Raw genomic sequence first — 19,805 nt, forward strand, 5'->3', positions numbered from 1 at the left:
TTTGGTGGGGGGAAAGAAGAAATTAATATTACATAGGTAACAAAAATTTATGACTAAAGTTCTGAAGAAAAACCCTGCTTGGCTGTCATGGGGCCTGGAGGTAGAGCCCCAGTCCAGGTGTGAGAGGGTGCAGGACGATGGTGAGAAAGAGTAAGGGCCTGTTGAGTTTCTTCCCCTTGATCCTAGTCACCTGCCCTTCATGCCACTCTGCTGACCCAGGAATGCCGACTTGACACCCCAGTGTAATGTTTCTCAGTGTCTATCTGCCAACCCTACTCTCTGGACCAGTAGTGAAAACCCACTGCCCTGATCACATTCTTACAAGGACCTCCTGGAGACTGGGTCTGGGTGTAAGGGTTGATAATGGCATCGAAAGCTTCTCTTCCAGCCTTTCCTTCCTAACCCGGGTCTTTGATGAGGGTTAATTTAAGTATATCGGGACAAATGAGAGGTGTGCTCTACTTTAGAGCAAATTTCTCAACCGCAGCACTATTGATATTTGGGACTGGATCATTCTTTGTGTTAGGAGGCTGTTCTGTACATTGCCCGATGTTAGATAGCATCCCTGGCCACTATCCATGAGAGATCAGTAGTGCTACACATTCCACACCCGCGAGTTGTGACGATCTGAAGACAATGTCTCCAGATATTGCCAAGCGTACCCTACATGTCCTCCCTACATGTCAAAATCATCCCCACCTGAAAACCATTACCTTAGAGGTAACTTCCTATTTCACCTACTCAAAAGAATAGGGCCCCCAGATGACGCCTACTTGTGATTATAGCAGACCACTTGGGGGTCTGGTAAATGGACTGACTGACAATTTCCTTCCTGGAATGTTGTTAGCATGACATCATGTCTGAGGTCAGACTTCCCCAGATGGCAGTGGGGCACTGTTATGGACTGAATTCATATGTTGGAGCCCTAACCCCCAATGTGCCTGTAATTGGAGATAGAGTCTTTACGGAAGTGATTCAAATTAAATGAGGTCATAAGGGCAGACCCGAATCCTATAGGAGGGGTATCCTTATAAAGAGAAGGAGAGACACCAGAGAGATCTCTCTCTTCATGTCCATGCAGAGAGGAAAGGCCACATGAGGACACAAAAAGAAGGTGGCTGTCTACCCCTGTGGTCCCTTGGAACTGCAAGTAACTTTGTCTCATGAAGACATATATTGGCCTGTTGGATGGAGAACGCCCCACCAAAACCAGATGGGAGGGCTCTAATGTTCCTTATAGAAATAAGTAATGATTAAGCATTGATATTTATAATAAACACTACAACTGGCCAGTCAACTGACCCTTCAGCCTTCCAAAGGGCCACAGTGAATATGCTCCCTTCTCTCTTTCAGGGCAGCTTCAGGAGGAACGCTCAAAGAATGGAATATTTTGGTGGGCTGATTTTTAAAACCGAACATTAAACTTTTGGGGGGATTGTCCAAAGTTTTCTGTTGAAAATTTTTAAAAACATGCGTTTATTTTTTGATAAATACATTTGTCAACTGAAGATTTTTCAGATCTTGAACTTTTCACTCTGAGCATCATTTCCTGTTGTATGATGCTGTAGGAGAATATGGTATAGAAGTTCTGACTGGGTGTGGAAATACCAGAATGTCTCTGAGATATTGTTTTCACAACAAATGTTCAACATCTGGTATTAGCTTTTCTTGGCATTTTGGCACTTTCTCTTAAAGCCAGAGGAAAGGAGTGGAAGCAGCCACCCTGGCCAAGCATTATTTGTGAAAGGAGGTTTTAGCATCCCTTTGCCTATGTTCAGAACCATTGCACTGGGCCTCAAGGCCTTGATGATGGACAGAGATACCAGCAGAGGAGCTTCTTGGTTGGCCCATCTAGGGATGAGAGTGCTCATCAGACGAAGAATATGAAATCTCTTGAGATTCACCTCAGAAAATGGTGGGGCCTGCTTCCTATGTTTTAGAATAATCAAGTTCAGCTTATGAAGAGCTCCCTTTGGTCAGGACTGCTGTGTGAAATGACCAGCCTTTTTTCTACCCACTGTCACCACTCTATTCTGCCATCATCTCCTTAGCCCAGAGCACTCCAAAAGCCTCCAGTGATCCTCCCCATTGAGGGCTAACCTCCTCTATGTCACTCTATACCTGATAGTTCCAGCCATCTTTCTAAAATCCCTGTCTGGTCCTGTTACTTCTTAAACTCTCCAAGGATGGACCTTACATTGTTTTTAGATGAAAATTCAAGCTCCTTCAGTGACAGAAGACAAACACAAGAAACCACATATTGTGTGATTTCCTTACAAGAAATACCCAGAAAAGGCAAAACTATGGAAACAGAAAGTAGATTAATGGTTGCCTGTGGTGGACATGGTGAAGTGGAGATTAAGGGTACATGTGCACAAAGAATCTAATTGGAGTAAAGAAAATGTTCTAAAACTCACGTATGGTGATGGTTGCACAACTTGGTAACTTTACTTAAGAATCATTGAGTTGTACATTTGAAAAGGGTGAATTATATATGAAAACTTAAAAAATATTCAAGCGCCTTACTATACTTACCAGATAGATGCTCCATGATACATTTCCTAATGGCCTGGTTTGAGACCCCATCTCACCCCTGCCCTCCCTCTGCACACCTGCCTTACTGGCCCTAGTTTAGGTTCTCCAAGGTGCCACGTTCTTCCCCTGGAATCTCACCTGGACCTTTGAACACCTGCTGTAATTTTCCTACCCTGCCTGCTGATCCTCACCCACCTGCTCCAAATCTGGCTGATACCCTTCAGAGCCTACCTGTCTCTGGGATGGATCCCGTTTTCCACCCAGATGAGCTCAGCATCCTGTTCTGTGCCCCCATAGTTCACCTGGGCTTTGTTTCTCATGCCACTCATCACACTTTTCTGTGATTATTTGTTTAATGTCTGTCTTCTTTGCCAATATATAAGCCCACATATAATTGGTCACAATGATATTTCAAGGCACATAGTAGGATCTTAGAAATATCAATTGTGTGGATAAATACAGGAACAAGTTGCAGAGGCCACAGGACAAGGCAGCTCTTCCAAGAGTACAGAGATTTATTCAGAACCCAACATTACTCAACCAAAGGCACATTTTATTCTCTTCCAGAGACTACACAAGGAATAGAAGAGGAACCTGGGTAGGGCTGGCATGATAGGGGCGTGGTCAGGAGATCACAGGTGTGATGATGAAGAGGCGTGGGAAGGGGTAAGTGGGATGTGAGAGAATAAGCTTGTGAGTCATAGGTTCTCATCTGGCTATGTGATCCTGGGTGAGAAACTTAAACTCCCTCTTCTTCTTCTTTTAACCTATGAAAAGATTTTTCATAATTTATAGAGTATCTCTTAATTCAAATATTCTATAATTCTAGTCATTCTACTAGACTAGGGCTTCTCAATGTCAGAATTGCCTGGGGTGTGTGTTACAAAGGTAGACTCCTGAGCTCCACCCAGGCCTCTGGATCAGTATCTCTGCAAGTGTGGCCAGGGAATCTACATTTTAACATACTCTTGGGTTTTTTTTTTTAAATGCAAGTTTGTGAGAGGGTGGGAATTGGGTCTACCTCATTCACTCACATTTCCCAAAACTCAACCCAATGCAGCACAGAGATAGGGTGCTCAGTAAGTATTTTCTTGATGGGTGAATAAGTGAATGAGTAAATGGTACAGTAACAGAAATGTGGATATCTTGCTTTGACCAAGGCAGAAGAGGAAGAGGGCTGCTGCCTCACTATGGTCTATGATAGCTTCCTTCCCCTTCGGAGCTGAATTCCACATTTTTAAAATATGGTGGTGGGACTGAGTGACTCACGTGATTTCTCCCTGCCTTAATAATCCATAGCACCATGAACCAATAATATTGACAGCACCATGAATCTATGCTTTCTGTTTCCCTTTGCCTTCCTCCTTGAGAGAAAAAGAATCAAGGTGAAAATCAACCACAACCTGGAGATTTGTTGTGAGTTTTAATAGGAGGGGTGGAGTCAAACAGTTTAGAGGAACGTATAAAAAGACCTTTTACTTTTTGCTGGAACATGATATGGTTTGTGCATAGCACATACATATTAAAAAATAGAAGCATCACATTATACACGCACATGACTGAACAAATTCTGAGGGTTTTCTATTCACTTTACCCAAACTTAAGGACAGCTCTGCATTGGGACCCAGCCTGAGGTACTTAATTGATTTATAGAAAGGAGAAACCATATGAGGACACAGCTGTCTGAATGCTGGAATCTCAGTAGTTCAATGAGGTATACAAGCGTGGTTCTGTGTTGGCTCTCAGCACAATAGACTAGATTCAGGATCTGCTTTGGGCAAAATCACTCCCTCCTCCCATTCTGGGAAGAGGAAACACCAACTCAGATATAAGCTCAGAGTGGATTATTTCTATCTACTCTTCTGGCCTTGTTCCAAACATTCTGGGAGGTAGCAGAATGAGTGGCCATTTCTGGCCAGGAGGAGGGGGGATGCAGATTTGAGGGACCCACTTCATAGACATGAAAGTGGCAAGCAGCAGAGAATCCCTCCTCAGCGACATCTGAACTGGAGCCTTTGGGGACAGAAAGATGTAGGAGCTTTCCAGCTTCTGTGTGCATGAAAAGCAGCAGGAGGGGATAGATGGGAGAGAGAATACCCCCGTGTCTTAGGGCCAGCAATCACCCTTGGTAGATATGTTTGCACCAGTGACCGTGGCACAAAACAGGCAAGGGTAGTGCATATACAAAGTTAGGAGGAAGGATGGGGCACCTGGGTGGCTCAGTTGGTTAAGTGTCCGACTTCAGCTCAGGTCATGATCTCATAGTTCGTGGGTTCAAGCTCCGTGTCAGGCTCTGTGCTGACAGCTTGGAGGCTGGAGTCTGCTTCAGATTCTGTGTCTCCCTCTCTCTCTGCCCCTCCCCCATTTGCACTCTGTCTCTGTCTCTCTCTCAAAAATAAATAATAAAAACATTAAAAAAAAAACAAAGTTGGGAGGAAGGAAAACTACAACTTGTGGACTCTCATACATCCTTCTCTCCTAGGATTGCACAGAGTGATAACTTGGAGGCACTGAGGTCTAGGACAAGAAAGGGGCCCAGCACCATCATGAGAAAAATTCCAAGCTTCCCGGCAGAGGATTAGGTTAGGAGAGACTTCCAGGCCTGGGTTATTGGCCTGGGAAGATCCTATGTCTAGAAAGGAGAGAGGTTCATAGCCTAGATCAGATGATAAGAGAAAATATTCTCTTTCCTAAGCCACAGAATGGCCCTCACCAGGGGCTTGGAGTGTGTGTGCTGGACGTGTTGTGGGACATGGCGGCAGAGGTATTAGGCTGTGAAGGGTAATGGTAGGGTATTAATTACAAAATTATATGCTTCTTTCCAAAAGAGGTTCAAAAATGCATGGCAAGTGGGAAGGGAAGTGTTGTTAGAAGGCAGTGAGTGATGAAGTGAATATAATCAACAGCTTCAATGAGGCAGTTGGTTTCTGGTTTCCTCTGAGGTCCATCCATTGCCCTGAGGAAGGTGCAGATTCTACAAGGGGCCTGGAGCTCCCCTATTGGTTCTGACCTCACCTTCCCCAGCTGAGAAGTTCATCTTCAAGGGTGTGCACATATGTTGCTCTCATTTTTATCATTTGTTCTTGAAAAAGGAATAAGGCAGCATCTGGGCTCTTGGAGGCCCAAGTTTGCATGGAGCTGCCAGAGAAGGTTCAAGATAAGAGGGAAGCCAGTGACTACCAAACTCTGTAAACCAGGGTCACAGCTAATGATCTGGGGGAGAAAGGACCCAAATTGTTTGTAATACATGGCAGCAGGAAGGTGAGGTTCATTCTGTCCCCCTGCTGCTGCCTTTTGGATCCAACAGGGCTGAGAGCTGAGTCCAGGAATCCTTAGATGTGATGATCAGACAGGAGACAACTCTGCATGCCTATGCACAGACACAGTAGCAGGCAAGAAGGGACTGAACTTGCTGGTCTTCCTTTGTTCCTGCCCCTTAACCCACTTCTGTGGATGGACAGTGACTTGTCCTAAGCCACTTACAGGTCAAAGAGAAAGCTCTTGGGAGAGACCTCCTCTAGCAGGAGGAGTTTTAACGAGTCAACGATGCATCCCCCATCCAGGAATATATTCAGAATGCTCAGCAACTGGTGCAACGTAGGCTTTGGTACCGGTTTGAACAGATGCCCGGCTGCTAGTAACCAGTTCCTGTCCAGCAAATGGTGTGCTGGTGCCTCCATGTAGTGACTGAATAGCAAGGCAGCCTGGTCCTAGGCATGTCATAGTATCTCCTTCTCACTCTTAGCATGAAAAATGGGAGTGGACATTTGGGGGAACTCCTTGTCAGTATTTTGGCCCTTTTAGGAGCCTCTAGAGAGATGCAGGAAAGGTCTAGCAATCTGAGGCCTCTCTTTAGAAGTGTGTCCCCTCTCACGCCAAATTGGCTCAGAGATTTAGGAAGAAAGGAGCTAACGCTTTGGGACCTAAAACTTTTCTCCTCACCAGATCATGGTCCGTCCATCCACCCAGCCTTCCTTCACTGCCAGTACATCCCATCAGAAACTGATACGTGCCTTAGGTCCTGAGTGCAACTCAGGTCTGATGTACCCTGTCAAAGAGGCCAGTCAATTACTCTGGACAAGATAATCAGCTTTGTACTCTGCCTCCAAGCAGAACTGCACTTCTAGTATTCTAAATGTTCAAGATGGACCAACTTTCTCCCATTTGACCCAAGACCCCAGCTCCTTCCCGTTGCTTCCAAGGCTTGGCCATGTCCACTCTTGCTCCCAAGCTCTTACTGTCTGTTCAGTCTTTCTGGTTGCTCACCTTGGTGTGGCCTTTTCCTCCTCACCCAGCACACGCCCTCCCTGATGTGTGCCAGGCAGAAAGTAGTCAATATGATGTCTCCCTTGGTTTCCAACCTCCATGTCCATCTCACAGTCGCTCAGCTCAGATCTATCTATAGATGGCCGCATCTGCAAATAGAGAGGTATGTCGAAGATGAAGGTATTTGCAGCAGATGAGGGGTTGTCTTGCAGGGGCCCCTGAAAGCAGCAGGGTGTCAGGTCATTTTGTAACTTGATGGTTCATGTATGCCGAAAATATTTGCACTCTGATATGGCTCTCTCTGGTTTCAGATTTAGGAACATTCCAATGGTTCAGGAATCTGAAGGCTCCAGGCAGACAACATTTATAGTCACTTGGGGAACCTCTGCTTTAAATACTCTCAAAGGACAGGAGGCAAGAAGGCATTGTACAGCAAGGAGCTGTTTCAGTTTGGCTGCTTGATTTCACAGGATTATCACTCTTCTCTTACTGTAGAGGGGCCGGAGGGGGCAAACTCTGGAGGTCATGGTGCCCATTCTACTGCATCCAGGCATCAGCGTGTATGCAAACTGATGATGACCAAGAAGGAAGTGAGAGTATCAGATGAGGACTTGGGTGAGTTTCCTGGACGTAGCTGGAGAGGAATTATCATCTGCAGTCCAAAGCCTCTCTACTTCCTTCATGCCCTATTTTGCATCCCCTCACCCCTCGCCAAACAGGTTGCCATTATTAGGATCCTTGTCATCTGAGGTTAAAATAAGACCCAGTTCAAAGTGAGGAAAAGTTATGGGCAGGCAGCCTGGCCCCAGCTTGTTCTTGGAGCCACACGCAGCACTGAATCCTCCAGGCAGAATGGCACTCCATAGAACATCCAGTCCCTTCCGCTGCTTCCAGCAGGCCTTCCCCAACTGTCCGAGACACTGCTCTACCCCTTTTCTCCAAGTAGAGGATCATCCCTTCTCCCCCAGCTCCCCAGACAGGGCAGCCCCAGAGCCCTCACAGACAGGAAGTTTGGAACCTGCCCACCTTCTTTCTGGTTTGCAGTTAAACCCTACTTCCTCCCACCCTGCCCTCCCTACCCTTAGAGGACAGCTGTGCCCCACCACCCATGCAACCCATGCATGCACTAAGTGGCCTCTGGATGGAAGAATGATTGGAAAGAGGCAGAATGGGCACACACATCAATCCAGCTGGTTTGACAAGTGACATTCTTGCAGGCAGATTACTGCAGCAATGATACTGGGAGAAAGAAACCCAATGCTCTGCAATGCCTTTTCTCAGACCATCTACATGAAGATGTATGGATATACATCAACACACACGAATACTCCCACCCTGGCTTTTTCCTGTGCGCATGATCATATGCCACATGTACCTTCTTTCTTCAGTTGAGGTCACAGCATGCATCCATTGCCATTATAGGATGTTGGTCGCAACCTCTCTCTTGGGTTGGTTACATACCATGGGGTCCGGTCACCCAGGGAACCAACTCAGATCTCCCCAAGTACAGGAAAAGCCTGACTGAGGAGTCATGGGGGGTGGGAGGTAAGGGGAATTGTTCATTTGTGCAAAATTCCAAAACAAAAGATGTTGCTTTCAATCTGTGAGCCTTCTTTGAGGGTCTTTATATCCTGGGGAGGAAGTGAGTGACAGTCATGATTGGGGACACTTTGCTGCCCCGCTTTACCCGTCCATATTTGCTCAGTGCGATGTAGGTCCCTCGGTACAGGTCTGACTCGTAGGCATTGTAATTGTTGGGCAGGAGGGTTTCTCTGAACTTGCATTCCTCTTGGAAGCTGGGCTGCGAAAGAAATGGACAAATAACAGAGGCTCAATTATAAATGAGGTGTAGTGAGCCCTCTACCGGGTACACCTCCCTTCCCTTCGTAAGATAGCCAGCAGGGAAACTGAGCCATTCTAGGCCATTCTAGGCCAATCAAATCATGGGAGGGCACGAAGGAAGAGACTTCCAAGCTCTTTTGGACCCCTCTCATGTTCTCTTCATGATTAGCAAATCAAGGCCCAGGGACATGGATGGAGAAAGTCTGTGTCACATGGGATGGGTCTCCTGATTTTCAGTTCAGGGCACTTTCCACCAAGCACCTAGCTGATAACTTATTCCATCAGAGAAAGAATCATAAAAGGATATAATAGGCTTTTCCCAAGTCCACTGTGAGAGGTGGTCTAGTGGAATGGGTTTGGGACCCCAGGCTCTACTTAGTGGCTTTCTGCTTCCTAGTTGTGTGACCACGGGCAGTCTCCTCTCTCAGCCTTGGTTCCCTTTCCTGCAAGCTGTGTGTCTGGGGAGGAGGTGGGGGGGGGCAGTTAGAGGAAGGGTGGGGACATATGATTCCCTAAGTCCTTTCCAGCGCTATCTGTTGACCATGTTAACCCTTTCTTCTTTCCACTCGTTGCCCTCTCACTCCATCTTTCCCAGTTTACCTCCCAGGTTTGCCACCCCTTAAAGATGCCCATTCTTGGTTTTGACTTTGAGCCCAGAAGATGCCTGGTGCCTCCTAGACATTCATTGCTCTCTAGAAAAGTTCAGGAACAGAAATGGTAAGGAGCAGTGATTTTTATGGAGAAGAGAACCTGGTTCCCTCTGTGGCAGGTGGTGCCATGGAGTCTGGGGCCAGTGCTAATTTGGTAGAGAAGTGTGTGGAGCACCTGTTCTGAAAATGAGCACTAAACTTCCTGCCACACATCAACAAGTTCATTCCCTATGCATCACCCACGCCCTCCTTTATTCCTAGAAAAGAAGGCCGTTCCTCCCTGGACTTGCAGGGCCAATGCTAAGGGATGCTGGGGGGATTTCTGTGTTTTGTATAGGGAGTGGCTCTGTTGAGTCTAGAGGAAGAGAGAGCAAGGTGAGAGCCAGGAGGTCTGAGATCCAATCTTGAAAGAAACACAGAATGAAACAAAAAGAGAGGTGGGGTATAATTTCTGACTCCTTCCTGCTGACTGAGGCCATTGGCTATAAAAAGCCCACTCAATGGCTGGCCGGCTGTGCCAAAGGTGTCATCTGACCTTCTCTGAAGGAATCGTACTATGAGCACCCTGGGCTGGCTGGAGGCGGGGGATGGACCAGAGCCTCTTCCTGTTATGAACAGAGGGTGATGAGCTAGTTCCCTGGGCTCCCAGACACCCACAGCTCTTTGGACGCACCTCTCAGACAGCATGTACAACAGTGTGTGATCCCTGGGGACAGCTTCTTCTTTCTCAATAGACTCCAAGTTCCCCGAGTCAAGGATTGTGTCTTGTCAGGTATGTGACCCTGAGTGGATGATGACTTAATAGGGATGCCAGGAGGACAAATGGACACCCACACATGACCGGCTCCTTCAATGTAGCATAAGAGTGAGCAAGGGTGCAGCATGGTGTAAGGAAGGAACACCACACTCACCTTCTGCCCTTCACTTCTCACCCCTTTCCCCACTCAGGCGTCCAGTTTATTGTTTACAAGGCACTTCTACATGTATTAATTTACTTGAGGTGAATGTGAAAGCTTTAGCCAGTCACACCAACTGGCTTCCTAATACCACACTAGGGAGTTTGGGTTTTTACAACGTTTAGTTTCCTTTGTAAGGAACTTTGAGGTTATGCTGATGATGATTCACCTCTTACTTCATTCGCTATGTGAACTTGGGCAAGTGATTTAACCTTCTAAGTCTCAGTTCCCTCATCTGTAAAGTGGGGGCAGTTAGAATAATTATGTCATAGAATTGGAGCATTAATTGAAATAATGTACAGGAAGTCCATGGTGTAACACCTGGCACATAGTAAAATATTAAAAAAATTGGGGGTATCTGAGTGCCTCAGTCAGTTAAGCATCTGACTCTTGATTTCAGCTCAGGTCATGATCTCACAGTTCTTGAGATTAAGTCCCACATCGGGCTCTGTGCTGACAGCATGGAGTCTGCTTGGGATTCTCTCTCTTCCTTTCTGCCCCTCTCTTGTTCACATGTGCTCTCTCCTCTCTTTCTCTCTCAAAATAAGTAAACTTTTAAAAAATTCTTATTACTATAATTATTCTCTATCATGAACTACTTTGCATTAAAAGCTCTAAAGGACTTTGTCTTACCCTGGATTGCTATTCCTGCAAAACCTGCTGTGGGTTATTGGACATTTCCACTTTTAAGTTCTGCAGTTATTGACTGAATGACTGGGAGACCGTGAACTTGCATGAGAAGAACACAGAACTAGGATACACAGAGGCTGATGCTCTGGCACTGCTCTTTGGGGTCTCTCTGGGCCATGGCCTCTTTACCTGTGCATGAGAGGTAGAAGCAGCCACAGAAGCTGAGACCATTTGAGGGGCAAAGCTCTGAAGCAACACCACTAGGAGAATAGAATCTCAGGATTAACTGTAAAAGGTAAATGAGAAACGAAGCTACATTGATTAAAAGTCTGGTGAAGATTAATGAACAAAATACAGAGTCCAGAAGTAGATCCAAATATATAGCAATATAACATAAAAATGGATTTGAAATTAATATAGAAGTGGGGTTTCAAATCACTGGAGACAGCATGGTGTTGAAACAGCTGGGTAATATCTAATAACAATAATAATTAAAAATAATAATAAAGTTTGACTTATCATTTCATTCCTTACTTTAAAATAACTTCTACAAGTAGCAAAGACCTAAATATAAAAAAAAAAGAACCTCATGAGTCCAGAAAAAAATTTTTTTAAATAATCTTGAGTCAGGATGATCTTTTTGATCAGGGCACAAAAAACTAGATGCCATAAAAAAAAAAAAGCAAAAGGAATACATTTGACTTCTGCCTGGAAAAAATTACCTTAAACAAAACAAAAATGTAAATGGCAAACTCAGTTAAAAAATAGTTGCATTTGTGTCAGAGAGTACATTTTGTTACTATATTCGGGACCCTTGGACAGTGTTTACGAACAGACCATTCACAGAAAAGGAAATACAACTAGCATTTGGACATGAGAAAATATGCCTAATGAGAGAAATGTAAGTCCTAACAGTGAGACCACATTTTTAATTGTTTGATTAAAAGAAATCAGATTTTTGGGCACCTGGGTGGCTCAGTCAGTTAAGCGTCTGACTTCAGCTCAGGTTATGATCTCACGGTTTGTGAGTTCAAGCCTCTTGTCAGGCTCTGTGCTGTCAGTACAGAGCCCACTTCTGGTCATCTGTGCCCCCCTCTCTCTGCCTCTCTTCTGTGAACACACTCTCTCTCTCAAAAATAAACATTAAAAAAGAAATCAGATGTTTGATAATATTCTTTCATTGGTGAATGCATGAAGACTAGGAATTCTCATTTAATGTCTGTGGGTGTGTATATTGTTATAACCTTTATAAAGAGCAATTTCACAATATCTACTAGAATGAAAAAGGAATATAGCTTTGATTAGTAATTCCACTTGTAGGAATGTATCTAACTAGCACACTCCCACTCATGTACAAGAGTTACTCACTGCAGCATTATTTATAATAGTAAAAGACCCAAAACAACAAAGTGTCTATTTGGAGGGGAGTAGTTAATTCAATTATGGCAGATCTACACAACTGAATGCTATTAAGCCATGAAAAAATATGAAACCTTTGTGGGCACTGACTTGAAATGGTCTCAAAGACATACTGTTAAGTGATGAAGCAAGGTTCAAAACGATGTGTAGTATGCTCCTATTTGTGTGACCTTTAAAATAACAGTGAGGGTGCACACACAGGGACACGGGGTCTTCCTGGGATGATACACAAAGAGCCAGGACATCTTTGTCTGGGGAGGTACTAGTGGCTTCGAAGAGCGTGAGAAGGAGACTAAATTCCCATGGCATATTCTTTTACACCTTTCTCCCCACCTTAAACCGTGTTCATGCATTACCTAGTCATCTAAGTAGATTATTTAAAGTGGGAAAGAAATTCAGGATACAAGTTGAGCCAGGAAGGAATAAGAAAAAATTTATATATAAAAAAAAAAGAAAAGAAAACATTTATATCAAAAACGGGTGGTCCCCCTGTGTCCTGGTAGTCCTAGTCCCTGCCACCTGCCACTTTTCCTTCTGTTCTAACTTGTACATCCCTGGAGAGCAACCTGCCCTCAGTTTCCAGAATTCATTTCTGATCTAGATGGTGGTTAAGGGAGAGGATTTGTGTGTGGTTTGCAAACTCTAGAGAGGAAATCAAACCTTGGGGCCGAGGGTGTGAGGGAGAGGAAGGAAAGGAAGAGGAACTGAATGGTTCGGGCAAGAAATTCTGAGAGCATCTGCCCATATCCTCCATTCTAGAACGTGTCCAATTTAAGAATCCAGCCTTTCACAGTGTCTGGGTCTCCTCAAACATTGGTTAAATATGCATCCTGGTGGTTGTACACATTGTGCCTTGTTCTCCGCTCACTGCATTTTCATTATTCAAATTTTCTGCCCTTTAAAACAATTTTTCCCACTTTTGTTTCTGTCCATTTGGTTCCTTTTCTCTAGCCTTGCTCATATTCCTGGCCTTCCCCAGAACTGGGTACAAATCTAAAGTGAAAAAAGAGAAGTGGATGAAGTTTGCTTTCAAAGCTCTGTCTTTCCTTTGCCTGTCTCTTTCTGTACCCCTCTGCCCTGTCCTTGGGGTTCAGGTGGCAGGAGGCCATGACCATTTCCCTGAACCCTTTGAAGCAGCTGATGCTCCAGGCCAGTGGGTATTCCCGCCGCCCAGACTGATGCCTGAGCTGGTATCCAGACCCAGCCTCTTAATCCATGTCTACTGCCTCCTGAGCCCGGTTCTCATGACCCAAGAGTGGTGTCTCCTCAGCTCTGGTGAGAAAAGCACGCATGCCAAGTGAGCGTCATGTTAATAAAAGCAGCTACCATATATTATTACTTGAACAAATGAAAATAATTCCTCCAGATCACATTTCCTGGGGTTGCCAGGGCTCAGGCCCCAGTGTGACAACGTCTTAAATTCCATGTAGGTCTAATCAGACTTATGTGGAACCAAACTCCAAAGCGATCGGCTCTTACCATGGAGAAGGGCATTTTGCAGAGGGGCTTTGCAGAGGGCTGTTCCAGCCTGTGACCTCTGGCAGAAATGCCCCATGCGGTCTGGGCTGGATGAGACATCCATCCTCTTGTCTTCGGGCAGAGCTAAGTCACCCGGACTGGTGGAAGTGGATGTGTGTCTTTAAAGCTCTTCCTCCCAGGGCTAACCCAGAGCCACTTGCTTCTTCTATTCCTCCTGGTTTGTGAGTGTGCATGGAAGGGGCAAGGGTGGGTGGTGTTTAAGGAGGTGGGAAATGGAGAGAAAAAAAAAAGACTCTTTTTCCTAAGACCCTTTCCTCCTGCAGCCTCTGTTTCTTTTTCTGTCCTTAGCTGAAATGGAGAAATAGATAACATCTCTCAGCTCCAAGAGGTCTGTATATTGTAACCCCCTTTCCTAACACACAATGGCATTGTCGATGTAGATGTGTTTGAAAAGCTTTTCGGCAGGCACGACTTTCTGGTCAATCCTGTGCAGCTCCTTGTAGCAGGCAGGCCGTGTGTTGGGGAGAGTTGTCTTCAGGGCTCTCGGGTCCCATCCCCCAGTACTTCAGGGCTCTCGGGTCCCATCCCCCAGTACTTCTACCCAGCAGGCGCTAACATCCCCTCAGGAATCTGTTCTCTGCTGGATGAGCTTTGCTGCCAGCTGAATGAAGGCATGGCTTGGTCCTCCCCTCTCCCAATGTAATGCCCCACAGAATAAGCAAAGGCCTTGATGGATGAAACAAATACTATGTTCTCTGCACATTGTCATACTACTATTGATTAAAAGGATGTAGACGCAGTTATAAATAGTAAAACTAAAATCATTTAAAAGCATTACTGAATTCCTACAATTCCTACTAGCTTTTTATCAGTATGCATTTTTTTCTTGGCCAAGGGATTCTCGTAGAGTGCCCAAGCTGACCACCAATCATTAGGTGGGGTTCCTTGATTTTTTTTTTCAATTTTATTTTTAAAAGCATTAAGGACATTGGAATTCACTGATTTCTGCTTCTGTCTACATGGAGAGAGCAGAGGTCCAGGCCCAGAGAAGATCAGGGATTTTGCCCCACATATAAGCAGGTAGTGGAGGGTAGGTGGGGCAGGAGCTGGAATTTGGGTCCCAATCTGTACATGAGATGCACTTCTTCTGTGGGCTTCAAGAGCCTTACCTGCAGAGCCCTGAGGCAGGTCTGCACACAGCACTGATTGTGCAAATTTAGAGACCTAGTGTCCCATCTGTGAAGGGAGGATAAAGACCACATGCACCTTCCAGGGCTGCTAGGGGATAATGTTTGGAAAGTACTCCGCAAGATGCCCTACAAACAGTAGGTGCTCAATACCAGGACGGCTATTTATATTGTCTCAGCTGGGAATAGGCATCCTGCCATGGGGCTCTGCACCCCTCTTTCCTAGAAGTGAGACATACAGGAAGTCACTTTTCCTAGGTGGGTTTTCTCAGCTCTTCTTCTCTGGCCATGAGTAGTCTCCTGTCCCCACTCTGTGCAAGGGTCCCCTCCCCCCATGAGAAATCTCATTTAGCTGCAGGCGGTAGCAGCTGAGCCTGGGGAGATGAGGCAGCTCTAGGGGCTTAAGGGAAATAGTGTGAATGAAATCATCACCCAGCGGGAGTCTTCCTGGCTCCGGGGATCAGTTGGCAATTGTTTTTTTAGACTGTGATAACAGGCCCCTGAGGGGCAGTGGGAGGGGGTAGAGGTGGTTTGGAAGCATCTGGGGCACAGCCACACAAAGCATCAATTGTCCAAGCTTGGGGCATAGTTGGGCCACACTCCCGGGTCCAGCCCCACTCTCCTACACAAGCCTGCCCAGCCCTGGGCTCCAGGGAGGACAACCTCCCACCTTAGAGAAGGTGCTCCCGGACTCAGTGCTCCTGGGGTGTGGGAGGGGGAGGGTAGAGTGTGCAGAATGAGCAAGCCTTCCCTCAGGACAGCCCCCCTTTTCCCTGGACTCTCTCATTTCGTGAACCCTCCAGCTCAGGGGCCCATCTGACCTCCTTTGAAGTCATGTGCCCCGGAGGGAGGGGTGCAGGGGTGTCTCCAACATGAGGAGTCAGTTCACACTTACTTATGGAAGGTGGCTCCTTCCCATTTGCTACTCCATGCTTTACCCCTGTGCAGTGCCTCTGACTGTGATTAAAGCTCTGATTTTTGAATGTCATATAGGTTCTCTTACTGGGGTGATGGATTTCTAGTTGGAAGTGGGTACATTTTCCTATATTTGTGCCCTCTCCTTGCCTCAAAGTTGAAAGTCCTTCTGGTAATGCTTTCTGCACTCTGTCCTTCCTTCCAGGAGATCTACCTGCTAAATGGTCCCTTGCAGAGGGTGCCTTAGTCAACAACCCCAGTTCCTGGCTCTCCAATCGGCGGGATCCCAGGCACGGTGCAGGCTGGCGAGTAAGGGCTTTTTGGGAAGACTATCTCTACAAGGAGGGGCCCTGCTTCACCCAAACCTAGGCTGGCCCCAGGCTGGCTCCTGTCTTCTCCAGCACCTTTGCACAGAGTGATGTCTGAGAAAGAAAGGGGGTGTCTGAGGATTCCAAACCTCATGCTGGGTTTCACCTGCTCCGCCCTCCAAAGGCTGTGTGGCCTGGTGGTCCCAAGCCTGCCTGTGCTACAGAAACACCAGAGAAGCTTAAAAACAACAACAACAACAACAACAACAAACAAGCAAACAAACAAACAAACTGATCTTTGGTCCCCCATCCCAGCCCTGCCAAATAAGCATCTCTGATGGAGGTCCCTGCAAATCTGTACTTTTAACAAGCTGCCAAGGTGATGGGATGCAAAATGTCCCACACATGTCACTTCTAGGAAAGAAGGGTGCAGAACCCCATGGCAGGGTGCCTCACGGCATCAGCTGATATGATAGCTGCTCTGTATTGAGTACTCACTGTCTGCAGGGCACCCTGTGGAGTGCTTTCCAAGCATTATCTCCCGGCAGCCCTGGGAGGCGCATGTAACTTTATCCTCCCTTTACAGATGGGACACTGGGTTCCTGAAGTCTCCTGTCCTGTCAGGGCAGTGTGCAGACCTGCCTCAGGGCTCTGCAGCTAATGCACGTCACGGCTCTGAAGTGCCCTTGGTGAACAGACCAGGGACTGAATTCTGGTTCATGGTACCACCTAGCCTAGGGCTATTCTTCTTACTTCCAACGCCCACTTTTAATCCACGCCTTGTCTCCTTGACTAAAGGTCACAGGGAGGGACACCTGCATGGCTCAGTTGGTTATGCATCCAGCTCTTGTTTTGGGCTCAGGTCATGATCTCATGGTTCGTGGGTTATAGCCCTGCATCGGGCTCCTTGCTAATGGTGCAGAGCTTCCTTGGGATTTTCTCTCTCTCTTTCTGTCCCTTCCCCCACTTGCTCTCTCTCCCTTTCTGTCTCTCTCAAAAATAAGTAAGTAAACTTAAAGATCACAGGGAAGAGACCACCTGAGCTCCCCGTTTGGGTATGTAATAGGCCTCTCATGTAGGTATAGCCTCGCCAGAACCAGGCACCAATCCCAGATCTCTGCTCACTTCCTGGTGCTCAGTCTGCCTCCAAGGAGAAGTAGAACAGCACTCCACGCCCTCCCCATAAATAACTCTGGTATTCCTTCACAATTGCTCAGCGGTCTACCTTTTTATCCTTCTAATTTCTGTCAAAAGTACTCCCAGTGCCTTCAACTTCATAAGGATGTTGTTCCCCCCCACCCCCCGCCGTAGTTTTGGAATAAGCCAAATCTTAGGAGGAGAGACCCAGGACCCCGGGGGTCAATAAGAGCAGAGGTTTTAGTAAATGCACTTAGAAGCCAACTAGGTTAACCAAAGGGCCGGCATTCACCTTCCCAGGGTGATCTGTGATGGGGAGCGGGCTGGAGGTTGGGTTCCAGCCCAGAGGGTGGAATAAGAGGATGTTTCTCCATCCTACAGGATCAGGGGTCAGAGGGCTTAAAACCATAGAGTAAAACTTCAAGTTCCTTCGTCTCTCCTCCTCATACTGCGCACTAGATGGGGTACCTTTTGGGGTCATGGGGAACAGCACCCGGGCTGAAAGACAGGCTTGCTTCTCCAGGCCTCTCCAGTTCAGGGGGTAAAACCCGACCGTAAGGCTGGGTGACAGCTTTATGCCAGGGTGCAGGTCTCCTTCAGAACCAGCAGCCTCCTGACCTATGGTTCCTATTTAATATTACAAAGGCTGGAAGGCTCAGGAAAAACATGGTCCAAAGCAGAAGCCAGTTAACCGTGAAGCACATGAAACACATGAAGCATGAGCTCACATGCTTCCTTCTTATTCTAGACAAATATTCACTTCTTTATGCAAGCTTTTGTAGCATTTTCTTCAACTGTGTAAGCTGTAGCCTTCAAATAGCCTGGACGTCCCCCAGCCCAGTGGACTCACCGTTGTGTATAATCTCCCTTTACTGTTCATGGCAACGAAGAGGGCACTCTTCACTCCAAAGAGACTCACCACACCCCGCTCCACTGTGGAAATCTCCAGCAGGCCTGACAAAGAAAGGGGGGCCAGGTTACCCAAGGCTTGTGCAGGGCTCAGCGGGACATCAATCTAGAGGCGACACTACAAGGGCACCTCAGCCCATCCCCCAGCTCCTAGAAAGCCAGACCCTTCATCACCTCTATCCCTGATCTCACTTTGGACTCGGCAAGTCCTGCCACTTTACTGTCAAAGATCCACTTCCGCTGGGGAAGTTCTGACATCGGGGTCAAGGATTGCAGCCATATCTACATGAGATTAGCTTTTACAGACTTCACATGAAGTCCTTGCCTGGGGTAGAAACATGAATGCTGATTAGCTTTTTAATAAAGTAGATACTCTCCATGCTTCAACAAATTTCAGCTCATCTAATCTTGCAAACACTGCAACCACACGGAATACTGAAGGCTTGTGTGGATCCTGCAGCCCCCGACCCCTCTTGGATACGGGAACGTACCTATGCAGCAACCTACCAACTTGCAGGACAAGGACCTGGGGACGGAGAGGGCAGGTGGAAATAAAGGGAGAGATGTGCTTCAGTGAGAAATGTTGCAAAATACTTCCTTTCCTTCTTAAAGAGGGAAGCTAAATAAAAATGAGCTTAAGTCGAATCTGGTCCAAAAACCCTTATTTATTTTCACTACTCTTGCCTTAAGGTTTCCTGGCTGGTTCCAGGTGGTCTTATATGGGCACAGATGTGCCTTTAACACTGAAGTAATGGATGCCACGGGGGCTCTGTGGGGTGATGGCAAAGGACACCAGAATGCCTGGACCTCAGCATATTAAGCCTGCACCTAGGCAGGGTCAAAGTCAGTCTGGGGGAGGTGGCTCTGCTTATAAGATTCCAAATAGAGAATATGACTTCTGTCCCCTTTATAATAGGCCCCATGCACCAGAGCAAGTCCCCTTCATCTTTTAGCCTTGCTTGCACCCAAGCCCCCAGCTTCCCAACTGGCTGCAGCTTGCACTCACTGTAGGGGTTCTCCTCGTGCGTCCCGCTGATCCGACCGTCGGGGGGCACCTGGAGGTGAAAGCCGATGCCCACGTTGCAGTAGAGCCTCCTCTGCCGCTTGATCCCCACCAAGTAGCCACTCTCCCAATTCACTCCAGCAATCTCTCCAGCTAGCCCAGCTCGAGACCTTGACAGCAGGGTGCCCCAGCCCCTGGAGTCCAGCAGCGTGCTGTTGGTGCGGGTGCCTGCAGGCGAGGGCACCACCATGCCCACTAGGACGCCTAGGAAGACAAGAGCCCACAGCGTGCCCTGAAGACGTCCTGCTCCCCGGGACATAGTGATGAACAGCCTCTGTCCCAGGGCCATCCACCTTGCCTCTCAGGCACGTGGTCAGAATTAATGGCCCTAAAAATACCGCCCTTCTTGTTTTTCTCCCCTCAGCATGGCGGCAGGGGCTTATTTTTGGAAGGCAGATGAAGGCTGCTGACATGAAACCAAAGCCTGCTTTGGGCACTCGGGTCGGGAGCAGAGGGACCCAGGCTGAGCCGTGGCTGGTAGGGACCATGGCTTGGGGACGGTGTCTAGC

General features: G+C 47.0%; 1 protein-coding gene across 1 annotated transcript; it reads right to left on the reverse strand.

Annotated features, from left to right (window-relative positions):
* Window positions 1-8,425: 8,425 nt before the first annotated feature.
* FGF6 (fibroblast growth factor 6) lies at window positions 8,426-19,585 on the reverse strand. Its single transcript, XM_047868332.1, has 3 exons — window positions 19,240-19,585; window positions 18,175-18,278; window positions 8,426-8,602 (listed from the first exon to the last, which is right to left on the reverse strand). Exons 1-3 carry the CDS (start codon window positions 19,583-19,585, stop codon window positions 8,426-8,428), a joined length of 627 nt encoding a protein of 208 aa, XP_047724288.1.
* Window positions 19,586-19,805: the final 220 nt, after the last annotated feature.

Source organism: Prionailurus viverrinus, chromosome B4 (genome assembly GCF_022837055.1).
Source record: "Prionailurus viverrinus isolate Anna chromosome B4, UM_Priviv_1.0, whole genome shotgun sequence".
Classification (NCBI taxonomy): Eukaryota; Metazoa; Chordata; class Mammalia; order Carnivora; family Felidae; genus Prionailurus; species Prionailurus viverrinus.